This window comes from Macrobrachium nipponense, chromosome 7, assembly GCF_015104395.2.
Source record: "Macrobrachium nipponense isolate FS-2020 chromosome 7, ASM1510439v2, whole genome shotgun sequence".
NCBI classification, from domain to species: Eukaryota; Metazoa; Arthropoda; class Malacostraca; order Decapoda; family Palaemonidae; genus Macrobrachium; species Macrobrachium nipponense.
The window spans coordinates 109,119,236-109,137,754 of NC_061109.1; the positions used below are offsets into that span (position 1 = coordinate 109,119,236).

At 38.6% G+C, this 18,519-nt stretch overlaps 2 protein-coding genes across 2 annotated transcripts in view; one reads left to right on the top strand and one right to left on the bottom strand.

The window, feature by feature from the left end:
• The window catches only part of LOC135217716 (U-scoloptoxin(01)-Cw1a-like), a 53,598-nt gene that overhangs the window by 474 nt on the left and 34,605 nt on the right, over positions 1-18,519 (bottom strand). Inside the window, exons 2-3 of the mRNA XM_064253704.1 lie at positions 1,498-1,663; positions 1-866 (exon numbers count right to left, since the gene is read on the bottom strand). The exon at positions 1-866 is cut by the window's left edge and continues 474 nt beyond it. Of these exons, the coding sequence (XP_064109774.1) occupies positions 660-866; positions 1,498-1,662 (372 nt within the window). The 5' untranslated portion in view covers position 1,663 and the 3' untranslated portion in view covers positions 1-659. The remainder of the gene's footprint in view (positions 867-1,497; positions 1,664-18,519) is intronic.
• Positions 4,715-16,768, top strand: LOC135216998 (uncharacterized). The gene is made up of 2 exons (XM_064252560.1): positions 4,715-4,850; positions 13,140-16,768. Exon 2 carries the CDS (start codon positions 14,319-14,321, stop codon positions 15,858-15,860), a length of 1,542 nt encoding a protein of 513 aa, XP_064108630.1. The 5' UTR covers positions 4,715-4,850; positions 13,140-14,318; the 3' UTR covers positions 15,861-16,768.

The window sequence follows — 18,519 nt, forward strand, 5'->3', positions numbered from 1 at the left end:
ATACAATGCATAAATGTTTTATCGTTTGTCTTGCCAATGTGATGTAGGTATTGAGAGAGCGTGTAAAATTGTAAATCTCTTAAAGATACTGGGAGAACATAGTGTTGTATATTTTGTGTATTTGTGGGACATTCTGTATAAAACTGCTAAAGCGTTTGCGAAAGCTAATCGATGAAATGTTTTGCAAAAATATGTAAATGTTAGATAAAAAAAAATTGTGTATCCGCTAAAGTTTCCTTAATATTTACCTATAATCAAAATGGGAACATTTTTAATTTCACGTGGGTTTGGGTTTAAGAGAAAAAAAATTGCATAAATAATTCACGTTTTCACCTTAACTAGCTATGCACAAGCAAGCAGTTGGTTATATACATAGTGTTTAATAAATTCTAATATCAATCCCATCAGACAGGAAAACATTGTAGCTAAGATAAAATTTAACGCTAACCAAAGCAGGAGAACTGTATAAAACTGTATAGCAAAAATATCAGAAGCAAAAAGTGAAGAATTCGAAGAAAAGGCCATCAAATACGATTGGGAAATATGAGAGAGGACACAAAGATAAGTGTTGTCTGGTACCGCAAAAATCTGTCAGGTTGCTTGAATCTTGAACACGCATTCGAAAACCTAGCTAGTCGTGACTTTGGCATCGACTCATCCTAATCATCTTCGGGAATCTTCCCGAAGTCAGCATTAGATGATTCGTACAGAGACGGAGCCTCCGAGCAAGGTGGAGATGCGTGGGGATATGCACAGGCGAGAGTCTCCTGGTTGAAGATGGTTTGGTTTCCGCAGACGAAGGAGAAGTGAGCCGTTTCAAGGGTCTCCCCTTCCTCGTCCACAACCGGGACACACACGTGGAACACCTGAGGAAAATGCAGAAGAGGAAGAAAGTAAATACTTCCTTTACAGAAACTCACGAAGATATAAATGGAGTGTTTGCTAAGTTAGTCTAAGAGGGACAATACAGAGATAAACAAAATAAGAATAGCCCACTAATAATGGAAGATGAGAAACTATATCATGAAAGAATGCAAGAGGCAAATACACAATAGTCATATAAACACTGAATGAGTCCGTCGTAAAGTAACTAAATCCTTATATGTCATTTCAATTTCCATACGTACCCTAATCCACATTCATTATTTAGATTTCCCTGTATTACGTAAATCGTTGTAAATACTTGAATATTGAATCGTCTGACGCCCAAATCTACGAACACTCAGTTTCCGTACAGCTCCAGCATCCTCTCGCACATCATCTGAGTCCTCGTATATTGTCCGACTATCTACGTATATTACTTTAATCCCATCCATGCATCTATCCCAAACATTTGCTGGGTCTTCAGACACTACCAAAAGCCCCTCCCCAACAAGGCACTTGAATCTCCATACAACAGCCGAATCCCCAGACACTGTACTTACATCCAAAACATTACATTAATCCCCATGTAATGCCTGAATGACACCACACAACATCTAAATACATGGGAATTACCTGGCAGCCGTTGTCTACATCAGCGTAGTAGCCGTAAGGGCGGGAGTCGCAGGAGAAGGTGGTCTGCAGACTAGCTGGGAGAAGACTTTCGGAGCCGTCAGGGAGTTCGTAGGCCATGCGGGCGGCGGCGATTGCCACGAGAGCCAAGACGAAAACAACCCTCATTCTAGATAGAGAAATGATCTTAGGTAGAAAGATAGTGGCTGTTATATCGAGGGTTCTTATGCCTGCAAGCGCAAATGATAGATTAGATTAAGCTGTCTTTATATTACCTTCAACTCTTGCTCTTTTGTTTACACACACACACACACACACACACACAGAATGCTTGCTAAACTACAGTACTTCGTATTAGATATTCGGTGTTAAACCATGAACGAAATCCACTTGAACTCAGTGTCATGTAAGGGCTAATTCTTAAAAAAATATGAAAATAATCACAATTAGTTATGAAAAAAAGGGAGAAAGTTGGTAGCCTATGTGAACTGTAAAAAATGGGCATTGATAAATTAATAGCAAGCTATAATTAACTGGGGAAATTTTTTCTTTCTTTTTAGTTATTCTGTTCAGATTAACAAGAAGCGTATGCGTAAGTAGACTTGGCATATAAATATTAAATATATCCAAAATATGTAAAACAAAACTTTTGCTTTAAGTTTCTTGAAAAGCAAAATAACTGACAGAGAACTTTACATGCACTATGTTAGACATTTAAAAAGAGGAATATGCGGTGTTTTAAGTTTGCGTAAACTGCGAAAGGCTTAACTGCCAGAAGAGTGTGATACCTGTTGCTGGACTGACGGACTTATGGCTCAACGTCCATAAAGTCCAAGCATTTATACAAGGGCTGGTGAAAGGACTAAGGCGTCCTGCTGACCCCTTCTCTTTCTCTGTTAGGTTGGCCTTCCTTCATATATCCTTTTATATTTAAGCACAACACATTCTCTCTCTCTCTCTCTGTTTCATTCAGATTTCCTTCCCTACTGTTTATGCTAAAGTTGAAGGAGCAATTGGGAACTCACCGTTCAAATTTACTTAAAAGTTAGTTTGCGAGTCCCAAATAAGTATATTTCTATTGAAAAAAAAGGAGAGTGGGGGTTAGGGGGGGGGGATTCAAATGCATGGATCACGTAGACACCGTGCATTTATTACTTGCCTTTCGCAGGTAGCGATAGCTTTGAAGCACTGTCATGTTTGCCCATGGCTTTTGCCTTCGTCCTACAATTTTGTCATTTGTTGTTTTCTAAGCTTCGTTTCTTTTTTATCTGCAATGATAAATAAACTAATATTACTCGTAGGGTAGTTATATATAAATACATAATGTGTGTGTGTGTGATTTCTCCCTTTTATGGGGACTGACGCCAAAAAGGGTAGAACCTTCCAGTTCTCATCAGGTTTTTAGGGATAAGCATGCTGGCCCGTTATCCTCTTCCTTGCATACGATCCGTAGGATTATGAGCATTAACCCGAATGTTGACATATAACCTTAAAACTAAATAATCGTGGTATAAAATATTTATATAATATAAAGAGAGTACCTTTCAAACAACATTTAGCAAATTTTGTTAACAATATTTTCTGTAACCTCCTAGAGGAGAAAGGAAAAAATTATGTTCACTTCTATTTGCTCTTTTCAACACTGAGCTTAGACTGTTTGGCCATGAGCTTCCAGAATCCTTCACTGTAGACTCGCGAAGTTCCAAAACTGCAGTTACCTGCTTGACACTCCGTCTCATAGATATAGACATTTTTGGTCCGTCATGCTTGCACGGTACCTACTGTCAAAACAAAGAAATTTAATTTCTGGTGAAGAAATTTACAAGCACCTCGTGATCAAATGTCAAAGTTGCCGGTGCATATTTTAACATTATAGTTGGGCGACCATTAGTGAAGAAATATTGTGGCCTCGTAAGAAGAATTTTTGATTGCTAGACGACTAGCTAAATCCACAAAATGACAGGAATTATTAAGAAATTGAAATGAATTTCTTTATTATTGAAACATCACTTATCGATAAAATCCCCTATCATTCAACCTGTATGTAACAGTTGTAATAAATGCATTTTTTGCGAGGGCTAAGGTTGGTTTTAATTTTTTTTCTTTCTTTTTTTGGTGGCAGGGTTTGGATATGAAATTATCCTCTTTAATTTTTATATGGAAATATTTTCCATTGGAGCCCCGGAACCCCCAAGCTCTATGCCTCGCGGCCTACGGTGCTCGGCAGTAGCTATTTATATCCATCTGGTCGCCAGCGAAATTTCCTTAAAATATGCACTGAAAGTTGTCCTTTCATTCCAGTGTGAGTAGAAAAAGTATCCACTTTTCCATGTTTTATCAATGGAATGATATTGCGTTTTTGTTCAGATGTCGATTATGCTGTGTTTTTTTACCTTTTCTATCTTTCAAGGGGTGGTGAATGTGGGTATACATTACATATGGTATGACATCCATTACTACCGCAGAGCTTTTGCTTCGAAATGAAACATTAAGATTAAAATCTGTAGTAAATTCAAATTAAAAATCACGATAGAGCTTTTGGTTTGTATCAGAGGAATATAAACAGAGGGTGCATGAAACTATATAAAAAAAATGCCTTGGAAATAGCTGTGAAGATAGGTGTAATTTCTCTCTGAGTGTGATATGACTGATGATGATGATGATGATATTCTCCGATCATTTAGTTTCAAGGACCACATAAATTGGAATATTTCTGAAATGTTTAGAGCAAAATGTAACTGCAGTCTACATCCTGTTTGGGGATAGGGCCGTCATTGTCCCTCACTCGGTACGCTGAAGGCATTCTGTTCATGGTCCTTTCACCCTGTAGCTGCAACTCTTGCATTCGTTTTGCTGTACTTCTTTTTTATACTCGCGTTCTCCCATCTCTCTACCCATTTCTAACAATTGTGTCATAGTGAAACTGCAAGGTTCAAGTTATCCACCTGTTACACCATCTTGGTTACACCTTTAAAACTTTTTACGATCCCCTTTCCCTTTCCGCACTGAATGACCTCATAGGACACAGTGCTTTGCTTTTGGGCTAGATTTTATATTCCCTTCCATTCCAATATGTAACTGCAAAAGTTTTCTCATTAAAAAAATGAAATAAAGTTAACGTTTAGAGGTGGAGGCGAGACTGGTCTAGGAAACGTTGACGATTGGCGATTACTGCGCAGTGCGCCTGCGCGGACATATGAGTGACTCTCGGGAACCGAGGGGAACATTTACTGCAAGTGTATATGTGAAAAGCGTTCACGTGTACTTAGTTTTATATTGTTTTGTGTTGTGTTTGCGTACGGGAATTGCATTCGTTGGGCATAATTTACGGAGTATGAATAATAATCGCGTTAAAGGTAGGTACCTAGTACTACCTGCTATAAGGATAGGTTAGTTTCCATTTCTTGTGATCAAGGAATACCCACTATATATATATATATATATATATATATATATATATAATATAATAATTATGTATATATATATAATTATATATCATATATATATAGATATATAATATATAATATAACAGGGTAAATCCCTAGACATGTGTAGTACCTAGATTTACCAGATTTACTACTTCGGCGTGCTGGTAAGGAATGTAGTATAGGGACCTTATGCATTACTACACCATCAAACATACGATTTAACGTTTAGAAAAACACCAAGGACAGTTGTAAGGTTGTAGGCTTACTCAGGCTAGGCGTAGGTGCTAGGCCTAACTAGCCTAGCCTATTATAGGTAGTTTAAAAGCTTGGTGGGCCCAGCCGTAGGTTTTTGTCCATTTCCTAACCTTATTTGCTATTTGAGAAGGAAGAATTTTAGGGATTTCTGACACCCTGTGGTAGGGGTATAAGAATACTACCATCGTAGGCCCTGCGTGTCGTAAAAGACAACCAAAAGGACAGCGGCTGCCTTGCAGTTTTACTCTTTGCCAATAACTTAGGAAACAGCTGCCGTGCTGTGGGAACGGATGTCGATAATATTTGATATTGTATGATGAAACATTCCATGCTAGAAAGTAAAAGACTATGATAACAGTTCTTGCAGTTGCAAAAGGCCGCACTGTTTAGGTTAGGCTAATCTGAGGCCTAGTAGGTTAGGGTGACCAGACGTACAGTCCCCGTTTTCATTGACCTGTCCCCGGAAGTGCCCCCAGTTTTCTCTGTGACTGGAAGATCCGAAATTGAAATATATACAAAAAAAAAAAATGTTGCTCAAACTAGATACATAGTTGTACACCGTACTACTCACAGTGTATATAACTAAGGAAATGATAAACACCTTTGCACGGCATAATTTGCGAGATTACCTTCCAAGAACATGAAACCAAGTTTCCTGCTTAACCATTGTCAATATTGTCCTGAACGTCTCTGACTCCCTCTCCTCTTGAAGCCTTACCACCAGCACCACTCTCTGCCATCCAGCGGTGTTTTGCCCATATATAATTTCAATACTGTTCAATCATTGGTAAGTAGTCATTAAATTAGTGTAGCCCTACTTGATTTAATCATCTGAATTTCTATTCAGTTCCTTTGCAATTTAGGATACTAGCCTAAATAGGGTGAGAGAAACATTAGAATACCGCTTTATGAATGGTAAGGGCAGTGTCCCTGTTTTAGTTTTTTATTGACAAAAGCATGTCATGTTTTGAAGGTTTTTACTCTGAACTGAAAATGTCCCCAGATTTTGTCTTGGAAATCTGGTTACCTTATAGTAGGCAAGGTCTTCCAGCTTTTTGCAGTGTCAGCCTCAGATTTTCACGTTCATGATTTACCTACTAGGTAGGATACACTTTCACATATTTTTGGTAGCCTTTCTTTTTCATTATAGGTCTAGGCCTACGTACGGTACTTGAATGGTATGCCTAGGCTATCCTTTATTGATGTAGATTGCCAGGTTTAGTCTAGTTTCAATTTTACAATGAGGTGACCTTGGCTGGCTTTGGTTGGTTTTATGTAATTTTGGAATTTTTTCATCATTGTATTTACTAATCAACAGTAAAATAGAATAATGAATATCTAGTGTGAGAGGAGTTGACATAGGTTATGCCTTCTTAAGTATATGAAGTCATATCTGCCAGGCAAGGATTTGCTAGTTATATTGTACAGTACTTCATATTAGTGCTGTCAGTGTACTTCAAGCATTGCACTGCAGGCATTACTTAAGGTTTTTTGCCCCTAGCTGCAACCCCTTTCATTCCTTTCACTGTACCTCTGTTCTTATTCTTTTCATCCATCTTACTTTCTACCCTCACCTTCATAGTGCAACTGTGAGTTCCTAGCAATTAACCTTGGGTCTAAATTTTATATTTCTTTACATTCCAAAGCAAGTGAAGTGGATTAGTAACATGAAAATGCATGAAATATCTAGCCTTATTCTTATAAATCTCAGCTCATTCTCATATCTGTTCATAGAATCAAAATTTTTGTTGTATCCACTCCTTTAGGGCCATAGGTAACTTTCACATGCTTTTATGGTAGGTCTCTGAGCCTGTTATGTTTGGTCATTGAGAGAGGAAGAAAAAATGTGAAATGTTACTTTATACAATTATTGCATTTTGGAATTAAATGTCTAAAAATATGTTTTAATAAATGCTGCAAACATTTCTGATCTATTCATTTTGTTAGTAAATAAGTAGTTTTGAAGATAGTGGACCCCACCCTTGTATCTTGCAATTTTGGGGACTACAATGGGAGAGTGGAGTTTTTGGGAGTTGGAGAAACATAAAATGAATAAAATACAGCATTTTATTAACCTAACAGACTGAGGGTTGCTTCCTTACCTGGTTGAGGGGTTTGCAGTGTTAATCCCTCCTAAACTAATGTAGGACTCTGCCTTTAGTAACCTAACCTAGGGGGCTGTTCCCTTACCTATCCCATGACCCACCACTTATGCCTTTTTGCATAAATTGTTGGCAACATTGGGAATTAGAGCAGGTGTCTGAAGCATCAGACCCCCTTTTCATCATTCTGTTAAAGATTGTCACTCACACACATTCCCAAACCGCTTCTCTCTAGGACATGTGGTGCCAGTGCATCGGGTTTTGTAATGACCAAGTTCATTATTAACAGAAAAAGGTCCTGTTTAAGGTACTTTGATTGCACAATCATTTTCTCAATTCTTCCGTCATACTTCTCTTGTCTGAAAGCAGTAATGCCTTGGTGTATGCTGTACAGGGCATGCCTTGCAGTTATCTACTCAATTGAGTAACCAGCCTTAGAACTTTAGCAGATATAAGTGGTCACTCCCTCTGCTACTGCTCCTGATTTTGGGTGCTAAAACTGCATTTTGAACCCATTCATTGTATCGGCCATATATACCGTAATTGCCCTCTTGACATATGGAACCCATAGGGTAACACTTGGTTCTCCAGACATTTCCTTACTTGTTACTTGAGTGAGGCTCTAGATACCCCTTGCTCAGGCTCAGGATCTTACCCCTTGGGTATCCCTTTGACAGACTGGGTAGGGGTCACAGGATTCATTACTCCCCTTGCTCACATATGTCATTTTAAGGTGGGTTCAGCTTCCAGTCCATTTATAGATATGACCTCCCACCTAAGGAGTTAGTCTTCGAAATGGAATGCAGTAGTTTGTATTTTCATATGAACAAATAATTATTTGAAGTCATTTGCAATTTTCCTAGGTATGCAAACTGGGGTCTAACATATTTCCCACTTCAGCCACCTTACTTTGTCTCATGATTCCAAATGAAAAAGTGCTTGGTAAAGTCAGGTGAGTAAGGGGTACCCATCTCAATATCCCCTCCTCCCCTTTCATTACCAGGTAACTTCTTTGGTACCAAGTTTTAGGAGCTGGTTCCAGCATGCTATGAGGAATACTCTGTAAATCTAGAAAAAAAAAATGTACAGCAGGTTCTTTATCTTTGGAATATACTGTAGTGTGACTTTATAACATTTTGTATGTTATTTGTCATGTTATTTGTGCAACTGTGAGGTTTTCCTCCTGTTAAGCCTTTCAAACCACCTTACTGTCAATTTCGGTTTTAGTGCTGAATAATTTTGATATTCTGTTCTATATATATACATATATAAAATTTGTATAGAAATCTATCCCATTGAACTGTCTTAGCTTTATTGAATCAGTTCAATTACTGTTCATTCAAGGATTTTCATTTCAAGAAGACTTTTTTTAACGGATTTCTTCCCTACGTTCACAAGACGGTACCATATGTATACCTCTGTTTAGGATGTTTTCTCAACCACATAGTGTTGTGAGGATGCTGCCAATATGTGACACCACTTTGAATTTTTTTTCCAGATATCTTTTTTTAACCCAAATGCCAATATTTTTCATATTATTTTAAAATTGAAACTGTAATGAAACAAGTAAAAAAGTGTGCCAAAGTTTCTGTGGCACAATTTGGTTTTCTGTATGATCTGCCCCCTATGAAGCTTTCAGTCACACCCTGTGGTCGGTTGTCCTGTAGCATTACCTGATGCATGATTGTGGTTAACCTTTAAATAAAATAAAGGCTTTAGGGTTGCAATTTGGTATGATATTTTGATGATGGAGGGGTAGATGATCAACGTACTATAGTTTGCAGCCCTCTAGCCTCAGTAGTTTTTAGGGTCTGAGGGTGGACAGAAAAGGGATTTTGACAAAGGAAAAATCTATTTCTGGGCAGTGGCCTGTGTCACCCAGTGAAATGTTCCTATAGCACTCATATCTAAGATATAAATATTGCTAAATATACAAGAGAAAAAAGCTATATGGTTATGCCAGAGTTTCCTGGCTTGCTCACCCTTAATTAAGGGTGTCGGTATGGAAACTGGGGTGTGTGAAACCACTATCAGAGGTCCCCTGCCAATTAGTCTCTTCCTTTCTCAATATCCCCCGTTCCAGGCCATCTACCGCCCGCTACTGCTACTACTAACGTCCTGTCCGCCATTCCTTTAATAGCACTGTTTACGTCTAGACGTGTGTGTGCGTTTTTGAGAATTCTTCCCTTTGTTTTTGAAGCAACGATGTCTGAGTGTCAGGAATCCATTGGATCTAAGTTGAGTACTGCAATTAATAAATTTCCACTTTTTAGGGTAGCGATGTTAATTATAAGTATGTTAGGCGTTGTTATTTAGCGGGAGCTTGCATGATGTCGCAATGAGTGCTATAGGAACATTTCACGGGACGACGCAGGTTAGGCCCAGAAAAACTGTGGACAGATAGATAATGCTGACACAATAGAAAGCTTAAAAAGTTACAAAAATTATGAAAAACTTTAAATTTTCAGTCAACAGAACACACACAAGGGATTTCTGTTTCCATAAATGGATAGAAAGAAAATGTATTAAAGAAATTAAAGAGGAAAATTGAAACTAATACCACAAGTAGTTCAGTTGCATTCCCAAGACTGATCATTCTCACATATTCAGTTACATTATTTTGTGTGTGTGTATTCATTTCCCTCGCTGTATCGTTAGCGGCAGCACCCATTAGGAATAAATGTAGTCTTTAGATTCTGAATTTCTGTCAAATGCATTGACATGTCCTGTATTTCCTTGAAGAAAACTTTTTTAGTGCCAAAGTTCACTTCTTCTGTGGATAGGCATGATGTACCTGAACAGATGAGTCATTTCAGTCACTCACCCCACAATCAGTATCATCTTTTTCTGCCACTTACTAATACCTCGGTTTTCGTACACAGTCCATTTCAGTCTCCAATGAAATCTGCAATATATGAAAACCGAAACAGTAATTCTCATGAGGACTAATTTAAATACATTTAATGTTTGCCAGACCCCAAAGATATTAAAAAATATATATTTTATGGGGAATAAACACAGTTTTACATACAGAAAACAATGAGAAATAGATATACGTAAATGACTAATGAAATGAATAAATGAACATTTAGCATCACTCTTATCTTTATGGAAAACACTTGTTAGCCTATGGAAGACGGAGAGAAGGGGAGAGGGAGGAGGAGAGGTTATTGTTTGAAAAGGGAATCTCCCTCCAGAAGGACTTCAAGCATCAAGGACCTATCTGGGGTTACTTCTCTTTGTTTTTTTACTGGCACTATCTGAGGTTACCTCCCACTTCATTGTTTACTTTACTGGCACTAGGACCAGTTTGAGAGTTACTGGACCTCTGTCGCTCAGCAAAACTGTCCAGAGACATATGTTTCAGGTGTTTCTTTAAAGTTTGCCTAAAGTTAAAGATGGCATTGGCATTAAACATGTTGGAGACATGGATTACAACTTATTGTTGGGATGATAACTCTCCACAAAATTTTTTACATCATTCCACCTTGCCAGCATGTCCTTAATCCCTGAAGTAGGCACATTATGTATGCCCATTCGTTTTCTGAATATTTCAAACCAGCCTCAGCTGGCCTTAAATCAACTAACAGCAGTGCTTGTTGTAGGCATTTTCTCACTAAGATCTACATTGCAACTTCTTCCACCTATATATCTATCAGATAGCTGGATATAAATTGCTGAAAGAAGATAGACTCAATAACAAAGGTAGTGGCATTACGTTAGATGTTAGGGACCATCTCAGTCCAATAGAGTGTAAAATTACAACCATGCAAGATTGGCATCAATATCAAGAGTATAGAGAAGATGATAACTCTTAATACTAGGGTACAGACCTCCCCTCCAACCACAAATGTCCAATGAAGAGCTGTATGCACTACATACTAGTACAAGAGATAAACAACAAACTCTGCATAATAATGGGAGATTTCATTGCAGCAGTACATTGGGACATGATGACCTCCGCATCAAAAGTAGAAAGAAAGAGTATTAGATTTTGTAAGAAATGAATTCCTCCACCAATGGTTTGACAAACCTACTAGAGGAAACAACATACGTACTAGTCATCGTCCTATCAACAGAAGATAATCTAGTGTCTGACCTTTCAGTTGGTGCAAATCTAGGCAAAAGCGACCATAAAATTATCTCATTTCAAATTAATATTCATCATAAAAAAGAGAAGATATTAATGAGATTAGACTACCATTGACAAGGCCTTAAGGAGTATGTTAAAAATCTAGTTAAGTACTGGGAAACCTTTCTAGAGGAATGCACAGAAAAACGCTCTAGATGTATACCACTATGGCAAATACTAACAAATGGCAACCCTCAGCCTAATGGTACAACAGAAATGTAAAAAAAATAAAATGAGAAAAAGAGAGATTGCACAAATCGTTGAACCCACACCAAGACCAGTAGAAGCGAGCAGGCATAAAGAACTTTGTAGATTGGTGGACAAATGCAAAGATAAATGAAGGTAAGAGAGTTGCATCAGTTTGTAAAGAAAACCCAAGAGAATTCTTTGCACATGTTAATAGTAGAAAACCAGTAAAAAATATAGGTTCCCCAAGGGACAATAGTGGTAACCTAGTGAACTCAGACTTGGAAAAAGGAGTTACTGAATAAGTTTTTTACTAGTGTATTCACAGTTGAAGAGACTACCTCAATACTGGAACCTGCTATTAAATATGAAGGGGCAGAACCGTTGGACAAAATAATATTTACAGAAGAGGACATTAAAAACAAAATAGACAAACTCAACAAGTTCAGATCTCCTGGCCCGGATGGGATTTATCCAAGAGAAATTAAAGAGCTAAAAAAGGAGATAGTTCCTCACCTATATAAACTACAGAAAAAAAGTGCAGAACAAAGAAAGGCACCAAAAGGATGGAAACTAGGTAATGTGCCCCCAGTTTACAAAAAAGGTCCAAGAGAAGAGCCGGGAAATTATAGACCCATTGCCTAATGTCGGCCATTTGGAAGATCTTTTGAGTCCATAATTGCAGATCAAATTGTAGATGACATTGATGGAAACAACTTGTTGTTAAACAGCCAACACGAATTCAGACAAAACAGATCCTGCCTATCAAACTTCTTGGAATTTTATATGACATGCTTGGTATTTACGACAGAAGTAGAGCAATAGATATACTCTACTTAGATTCCAAAAGGCCTAAACTAATGACAAAAGTTAGAGCTTTAGGAAGTGTAGGTGAAATAGCAGACTGGATAGAAGACTGGCTAACTTACAGAAAACAGTCGTAATAAATGGTGTTGAATCAGAATGGGCAGATGTAACAAGCGGAGTTCCTCAGGGTTCTGTCCTTGGCCCTCCCTTGTGTTTGATTGATGTTGATGTAGGCTTAACTAGCAGGATAACAAAATTTGCAGATGACACCAAACTATGTGTAAATGCAGCAGACCCAGGTACAGTGGAAAGTTTAAGAAATGATCTAGTGAAAATAATAGTGGTAAAAAAATGGCAAATGCCTTTTAACTTGGACAAGTGTAAAGTGTTACAAATAGGAACAAACAACCCTCATGCCAGCTACATGCTGCTTGGGAATGACGTAAATAATGTACAACAAGAGGAGGACCTTGGAGTCATTGGACTCATTATATTACTATTAGATTAAAGTAAATTAATAATTTGTTAATTATAATTTGTTAATAGTTGTCCAACCTTTTGATCTTATTTTAGGTTAAGTTTTTTTTTAACAAGTTAGTATCGTTTATTAGTTCGATGAACTCTGTAAGGGAGTCATATGACTTCGTAGTTTTGCTTTGTTTACCGCCTTCTCCCCCGGTATTAGTGAACCATTGAAGTGCCGTATTAACGATCGTTGTTTTTCTCTCCTATGAGCTGTGTTGACTCGAGTGGAAGGCTTGATCGTAAGGGTGGTGATTCGTGACAGAGTTAGTTCGAGTTCCTCCTCACAGCCTGACGCTTTGCCACTTAAACTTTGGTCACTTCTGCAGTTTTGTACGGAGATTTGGAGATTTGGATCACGGCTTCTTTAATCCTTCGCTGCCTTGTGTGTGGTCGCTGGTGTCTGTCACCCGCGGCATTCGTCAGCCACGCCCCTTCCCTCGTTCTTCGGAAGGATTCCGAGCGAGTTGGCCCGTATCTACTGGGAACGGTGCAGTTTGTGGCGTGCGAGATCCGTTGACGTCCCGGATTCTCGGAGGCTACCACCCTTAGTATTCCAGTGTTATTTTGGATTGCCTGCTGGCATTGCAGCTTGACCCAGTTGACCTGCTCATCGGCGTCAGTGAGTTCTTGGAACTCGTGGAGACAAGTAGGGCGGCTTTCTACAGGTATGAGATGTTTTTATAACTATTAAGACGATCGTGGATCGCTGGGTACCTGTAGATTTGCACGCCCTTGTTTGCAGTACGGTCTTCTGGATCTTGTATGACCTGAGAAGATGATTCACTAAGCCTTTCGTGATTATTCCTTTCAATCAATTTGTAAGGTTATTTTTTGTAATGTATTGTTTATTAACTTAAGTTAGTTTGTATGTATTAGGTAGAAATAATTTTAAGTTTCCCCTCTTATTTTCTCTTGCTTCCTTCTGCCTTACTTATTTTCTTAGGTTAGTTTTGTCTGGCCAGTTATTTGGAAGGTACCTGCCTGAAGTTTCATATTTATTATTTCCTATTTCTTATCGTAGGGTTTAATTTAGCTGTAGGTGATCTTTTAAAGATCTTAAGGTTGGTTTTCCCTTAATTTATACATTCATTTATTTTGGTTTTTATTGTTACCAACCATTACCTCTTTTTGTGTGTTTGTAAATAAATATTGTAACTTTTGTTGAGGTGTTTGTTCTATTGTTCCTAAGTTGCTGTGTTACATTTTCACTGACCGCAAATTCTGAGTAGAGACAAGAACCCTTGAAATTACGGCCGTAAATAAGGTCGTAACAATCTGGCGACCGTGACAGGATTTGCGCTCAGGTGTACACAGTAATTGGGACTTTGGAACGCTCCTCAGTGGGGGTTATAGTATTTATTTTTGGAAATACCTTTCTCTCTTACCACTATGGATAATTTGGAAGACTTTGAGTTTAGTCCTGCAGAGTTTTTAGGGTCTGCCGACTGTATTAGGCATTTACCAGTACTAGGTAAGGAGTATCTTGTTAGTTGTGCTAGGTGGTTAGGTATTCCGTTCAAAATGACGGATACCAAGAGGAAGTTATTGATAATGGTGAAGAACAGTGTTGTGCAAGGTTTGGCTGAAGCTGAAGGGTTAGTTGGGGAAAATATTAGTGATAGAGATAGTGAATTAGGGAATGATGATAGGTTAGTTATAGATGATAATGGAATTAGTGGTGGTGCAGGTTTTTCGTTATTTGATGATCCTCCTCAGACTGGAGTCATTTATGAATGTCCGGCCAATTTGCCTCCAAGAGGAAATATTACCACAAACCCCTTCTTAACTGAAGAGAATTTAGTGCCAACAGTTCCTACAGTTCCTGTAAATTCTGATTCAAAGGAAATTCAGGAATATGACTTAATTTGTAAAAAGATAGAGTTGTTGAAATTGGAACATGCGGAGAACGAGAGGGTGAGGAGGCATGAGATAGAGATGGCCAACCTTAATTTGGAAATGGCTAGGTTACAGGGGGCCCCTAACCAATTTAGCACCCCACGAGGTAGTCAGCCTGACAGGTTTAATATTGGTGCTGCATTAAAATTGGTCCCCATTTTTGATGAAAGGAAAGTTCCTGAATTCTTCAAGGCCTTTGAGAGGGTGTCTGCTCGGTTGTCTTGGCCACCAGAGATGTGGACAGTGCTGATTCAGTGTAAATTGGTGGGCAAGGCAATCCGGGTATATAATGCCTTGGAGGAAGGGATAGCCAGGGATTATCACAAGGTAAAGGCACTAATTTTAAAAGCATATGATTTGGTCCCTGAGGCATACAGGTTGAAGTTTAGGAACTTTAATAAACAGCCATCCTTGTCGTATGTAGAATTTGCCAGATTCAAGGAGGAACAGTTTGACGACTGGTTGAAAAGTCGTCAAGTTGTCACTTTTTCTTCCTTGAGAGAACTCATGCTTTTGGAGGAGTTTAAGAAATCTTGCTCCAAAGAACTAAGAATTTATTTGGAAGAAGTAAAGGTCACTAATTTAGGTAGGGCAGCTCAAGTGGCTGACGAATTCGTCTTGACCCATAGAACAGGTTCAGGCAATTTCGCCAGCAAGGATATAAGTAATAATGTAGTAAAGTCAGCGAATTTTCATAAAGGAATAAGAGGTGATAATAATAAGCCTAAGAATTCTGTCGTTCAGAATAATTTCCCCGTTAGTAAGAATGGAAAATTCACGAGTAAACCTGGTACTCGTGTATTTTCCAATGGAGGTAATTCTGGAACGAGAAATAGTAATATGAAGACTTGTTTCTGGTGTAATAAACCCGGTCATTTCCAAGCTCAGTGTCACGCCAGAACAAATTATCTTCAAAGGAATAATCCTGTGGCTTTAATGCCAAGTGCATCTCCTGACGTAAAATTACCAATAACAAATAGTGGTAGTGGTGGTAATAGTACGCCCGGAGATGGAAATAATAATCCACAGGAATGACTAAAATATGATAAATACATATGGCCTGGTAAAGTAATTTATAATTCCGTCATTATTGATGTTAGGTTTTTGAGAGATACAGGGTCTGCTCGGTCGTTAGTGCTGGAAAGCAGTTTAAAAGGTTTGGTGAAGTATTCAGGGAACTTTATTGTTCTGGGAGGTTTCCCGAACACAATAGTTTCAGCTCCTTTAGTAGAGGTAATGTTGTCATTCCCTGGGTATTATGGAAAGACCGAGTTGGCCGTTGTTGAGAGTCTTCCTATAGCTGGTATTGATGGCATTTTAGGAAATGATATGATTAATAGTGATGGCCAGGAATTATTCCCAATATTGTCAATCAATAAGTGTCCAGTAGCGGTTACCACTAGAGCTGCCGCAAGGGCTGCAGACTTATTAAATAATGATGAAGAGTTAAATTTGAGTAGTTTAGAGGTAGACGTAGATGTAGGTAGACCCGGGTCAGTAGTAAGTAGTGTAGTGAGTAGTGATAATGTAATTCCCGATTGGGATCGAGCAGCTTTTATTGAAGCCCAGAAGAGAGAGTTTAATTTTGATTTAGGTGATACTTCTGACTTGACGAAGCCTCGATTCTGGGTAAAAAGGGGCATATTATATAGGTTGAGTCGTCCCCTGGTTGCTAATGATCCCCAAATGTCCCGTATTGAGCAAATAGTGGTGCCTTCTCAATTTCAGAGACAAATATTAAATTTATCTCATGATGATTCCTTCTCTGGTCATTTTGGTGTCTGGAAGACGTTCCGTAGGTTGGCTAAATGTTTTTGGTGGCCAGGAATGAAATCGTCAGTAAAACGATATGTGAAAGAATGTCCAGTGTGCCAAGTGGTAGGTAAACCTAATCAGACAATTGTAAAAGCACCTTTATATCCCATACCAGCTATTGGGGAGCCATTTAATGAGCTGGTAGTTATGATAAGTAGGCCCTCTTATGCCTAAAACTAAAACTGGTTTTATCTATTTACTGACTGTGATGGATCGGGCATCACGATTTCCTGAAGCCATTCCCATGAAGAAAGTCACATCTAAGGCTGTATTTGACCAGTTGGTAATTTTCTTTTCGAGGTATGGGATCCCTCGTAAGATACAAACTGATTGTGGAACTAATTTTACTAGTAAGGAATTTCGAAGTAAGTGTGCAGATCTGGCCATTCTGCACAAGCCTACTAGTGTTTCCTTACCATCCAGAGAGTCAGGGAGTGGTGGAAAGATTCCATCAAACTCTTAAATCAATTTTAAGAAGATTTTGTTATGAGCATGGAGAGGAATGGGATAAGGGTCTTCCTTTTCCTTTTGCCTCTCTTTGCCTCTTAGAAGTCATCCAAATTCATCCACGGGCGTGGCTCCTTTTGAATTAGTCTTTGGACATAAAATACGGGGCCCTTTAGAAATTTTATATGAAGTTTTGGAATCTGATGAAATAAAGGAGACGAACGTGGGTGAATTTGTTGATAATCTTAGAGGAAAACTTTCTAGCGCCTGGAAGTTTGCTAGAGAAAATTTAGCTAGCTCTCAGGCTGCTATGAAGATTAATTATGACAAGAAAACTCGAGCACGGTCGTTTGAGCCTGGGGAATTAGTTTTGGTGTTGGGTACTGATTCGGATAACTTCCCTTGAACCAAGGTATAAGGGGCCTTGGAAGGTGTTGAGGAAGGTATCCGATCTTAATTATGAAATAGAAGCTCCCGGGACCAAATGAAAGTGTCGAAATTTTTCACATTAACAGACTGAAACCTTGTGTCTAGTAGATCTGATCCTTTGGAAACAGGGTATGAATCGGTTTCTTTGGTGGCAGAGGTGCTTCCTGATGGGTCTGAGGAAATAATTAATCAAGTACCTTCAGATGCTCTATCCAAGAATGTGCAATGTTTGAATGGGTTAGATGAGCATCTGAAGCATCTTGATCTAATCAAAGAAGGGAAATGGAAGGCTAATTCGTTCTTTTTCAGATTGTTAGAGATTCTCCCGGATTGACCAGTTTAATTGAACATGATGTGGTAGTAGGAGAGCTTCACCAATTAAACAAAAGTCCTTATAGACTAATCCCACTAAAATGGATATAGTCAATAAGGAAATAGAATATATGCTGAAGCATGATTTAATACAACCTTCTGTTAGTCCTTGGAGCTCCCCTATAGTATTGGTGAAGAAATCCGATGGACAGTATCGGATGTGTGTGGACTTATCGTAAAGTTAATACCCATACTAAAAAATGATTCCTTTCCTCTTCCAAGAATTGACGACTGCATAGACCGCATTGGTTCAGCAAAGTATATTACAAAGTTGGATTTGCTCAAGGGCTACTGGCAAGTTCCTTTGTCGGATCGAGCAAGAGAAATTTCAGCATTTGTCACCCCATTCGGCTTTTATGAATGCAAGGTCATGCCTTTTGGGATGAGGAATGCTGCTTGTACTTTTCAAAGATTAATGAACCGTGTGGTCTGTGGATTAGAAGGTACCGAGATCTACATAGATGATCTTGTTGTTCACAGTAATGATTGGAAAACTCATTTACTCAGGTTGGGTAAAGTTTTTGAAGCTCTCCGTGCTGCGGGCTTAGTCATTAACCTCGCTAAATGCGAATTTGGTAAGGCCACAGTTGTGTATCTGGGTCATGAGGTTGGTCTGGGTCATATAGCCCCG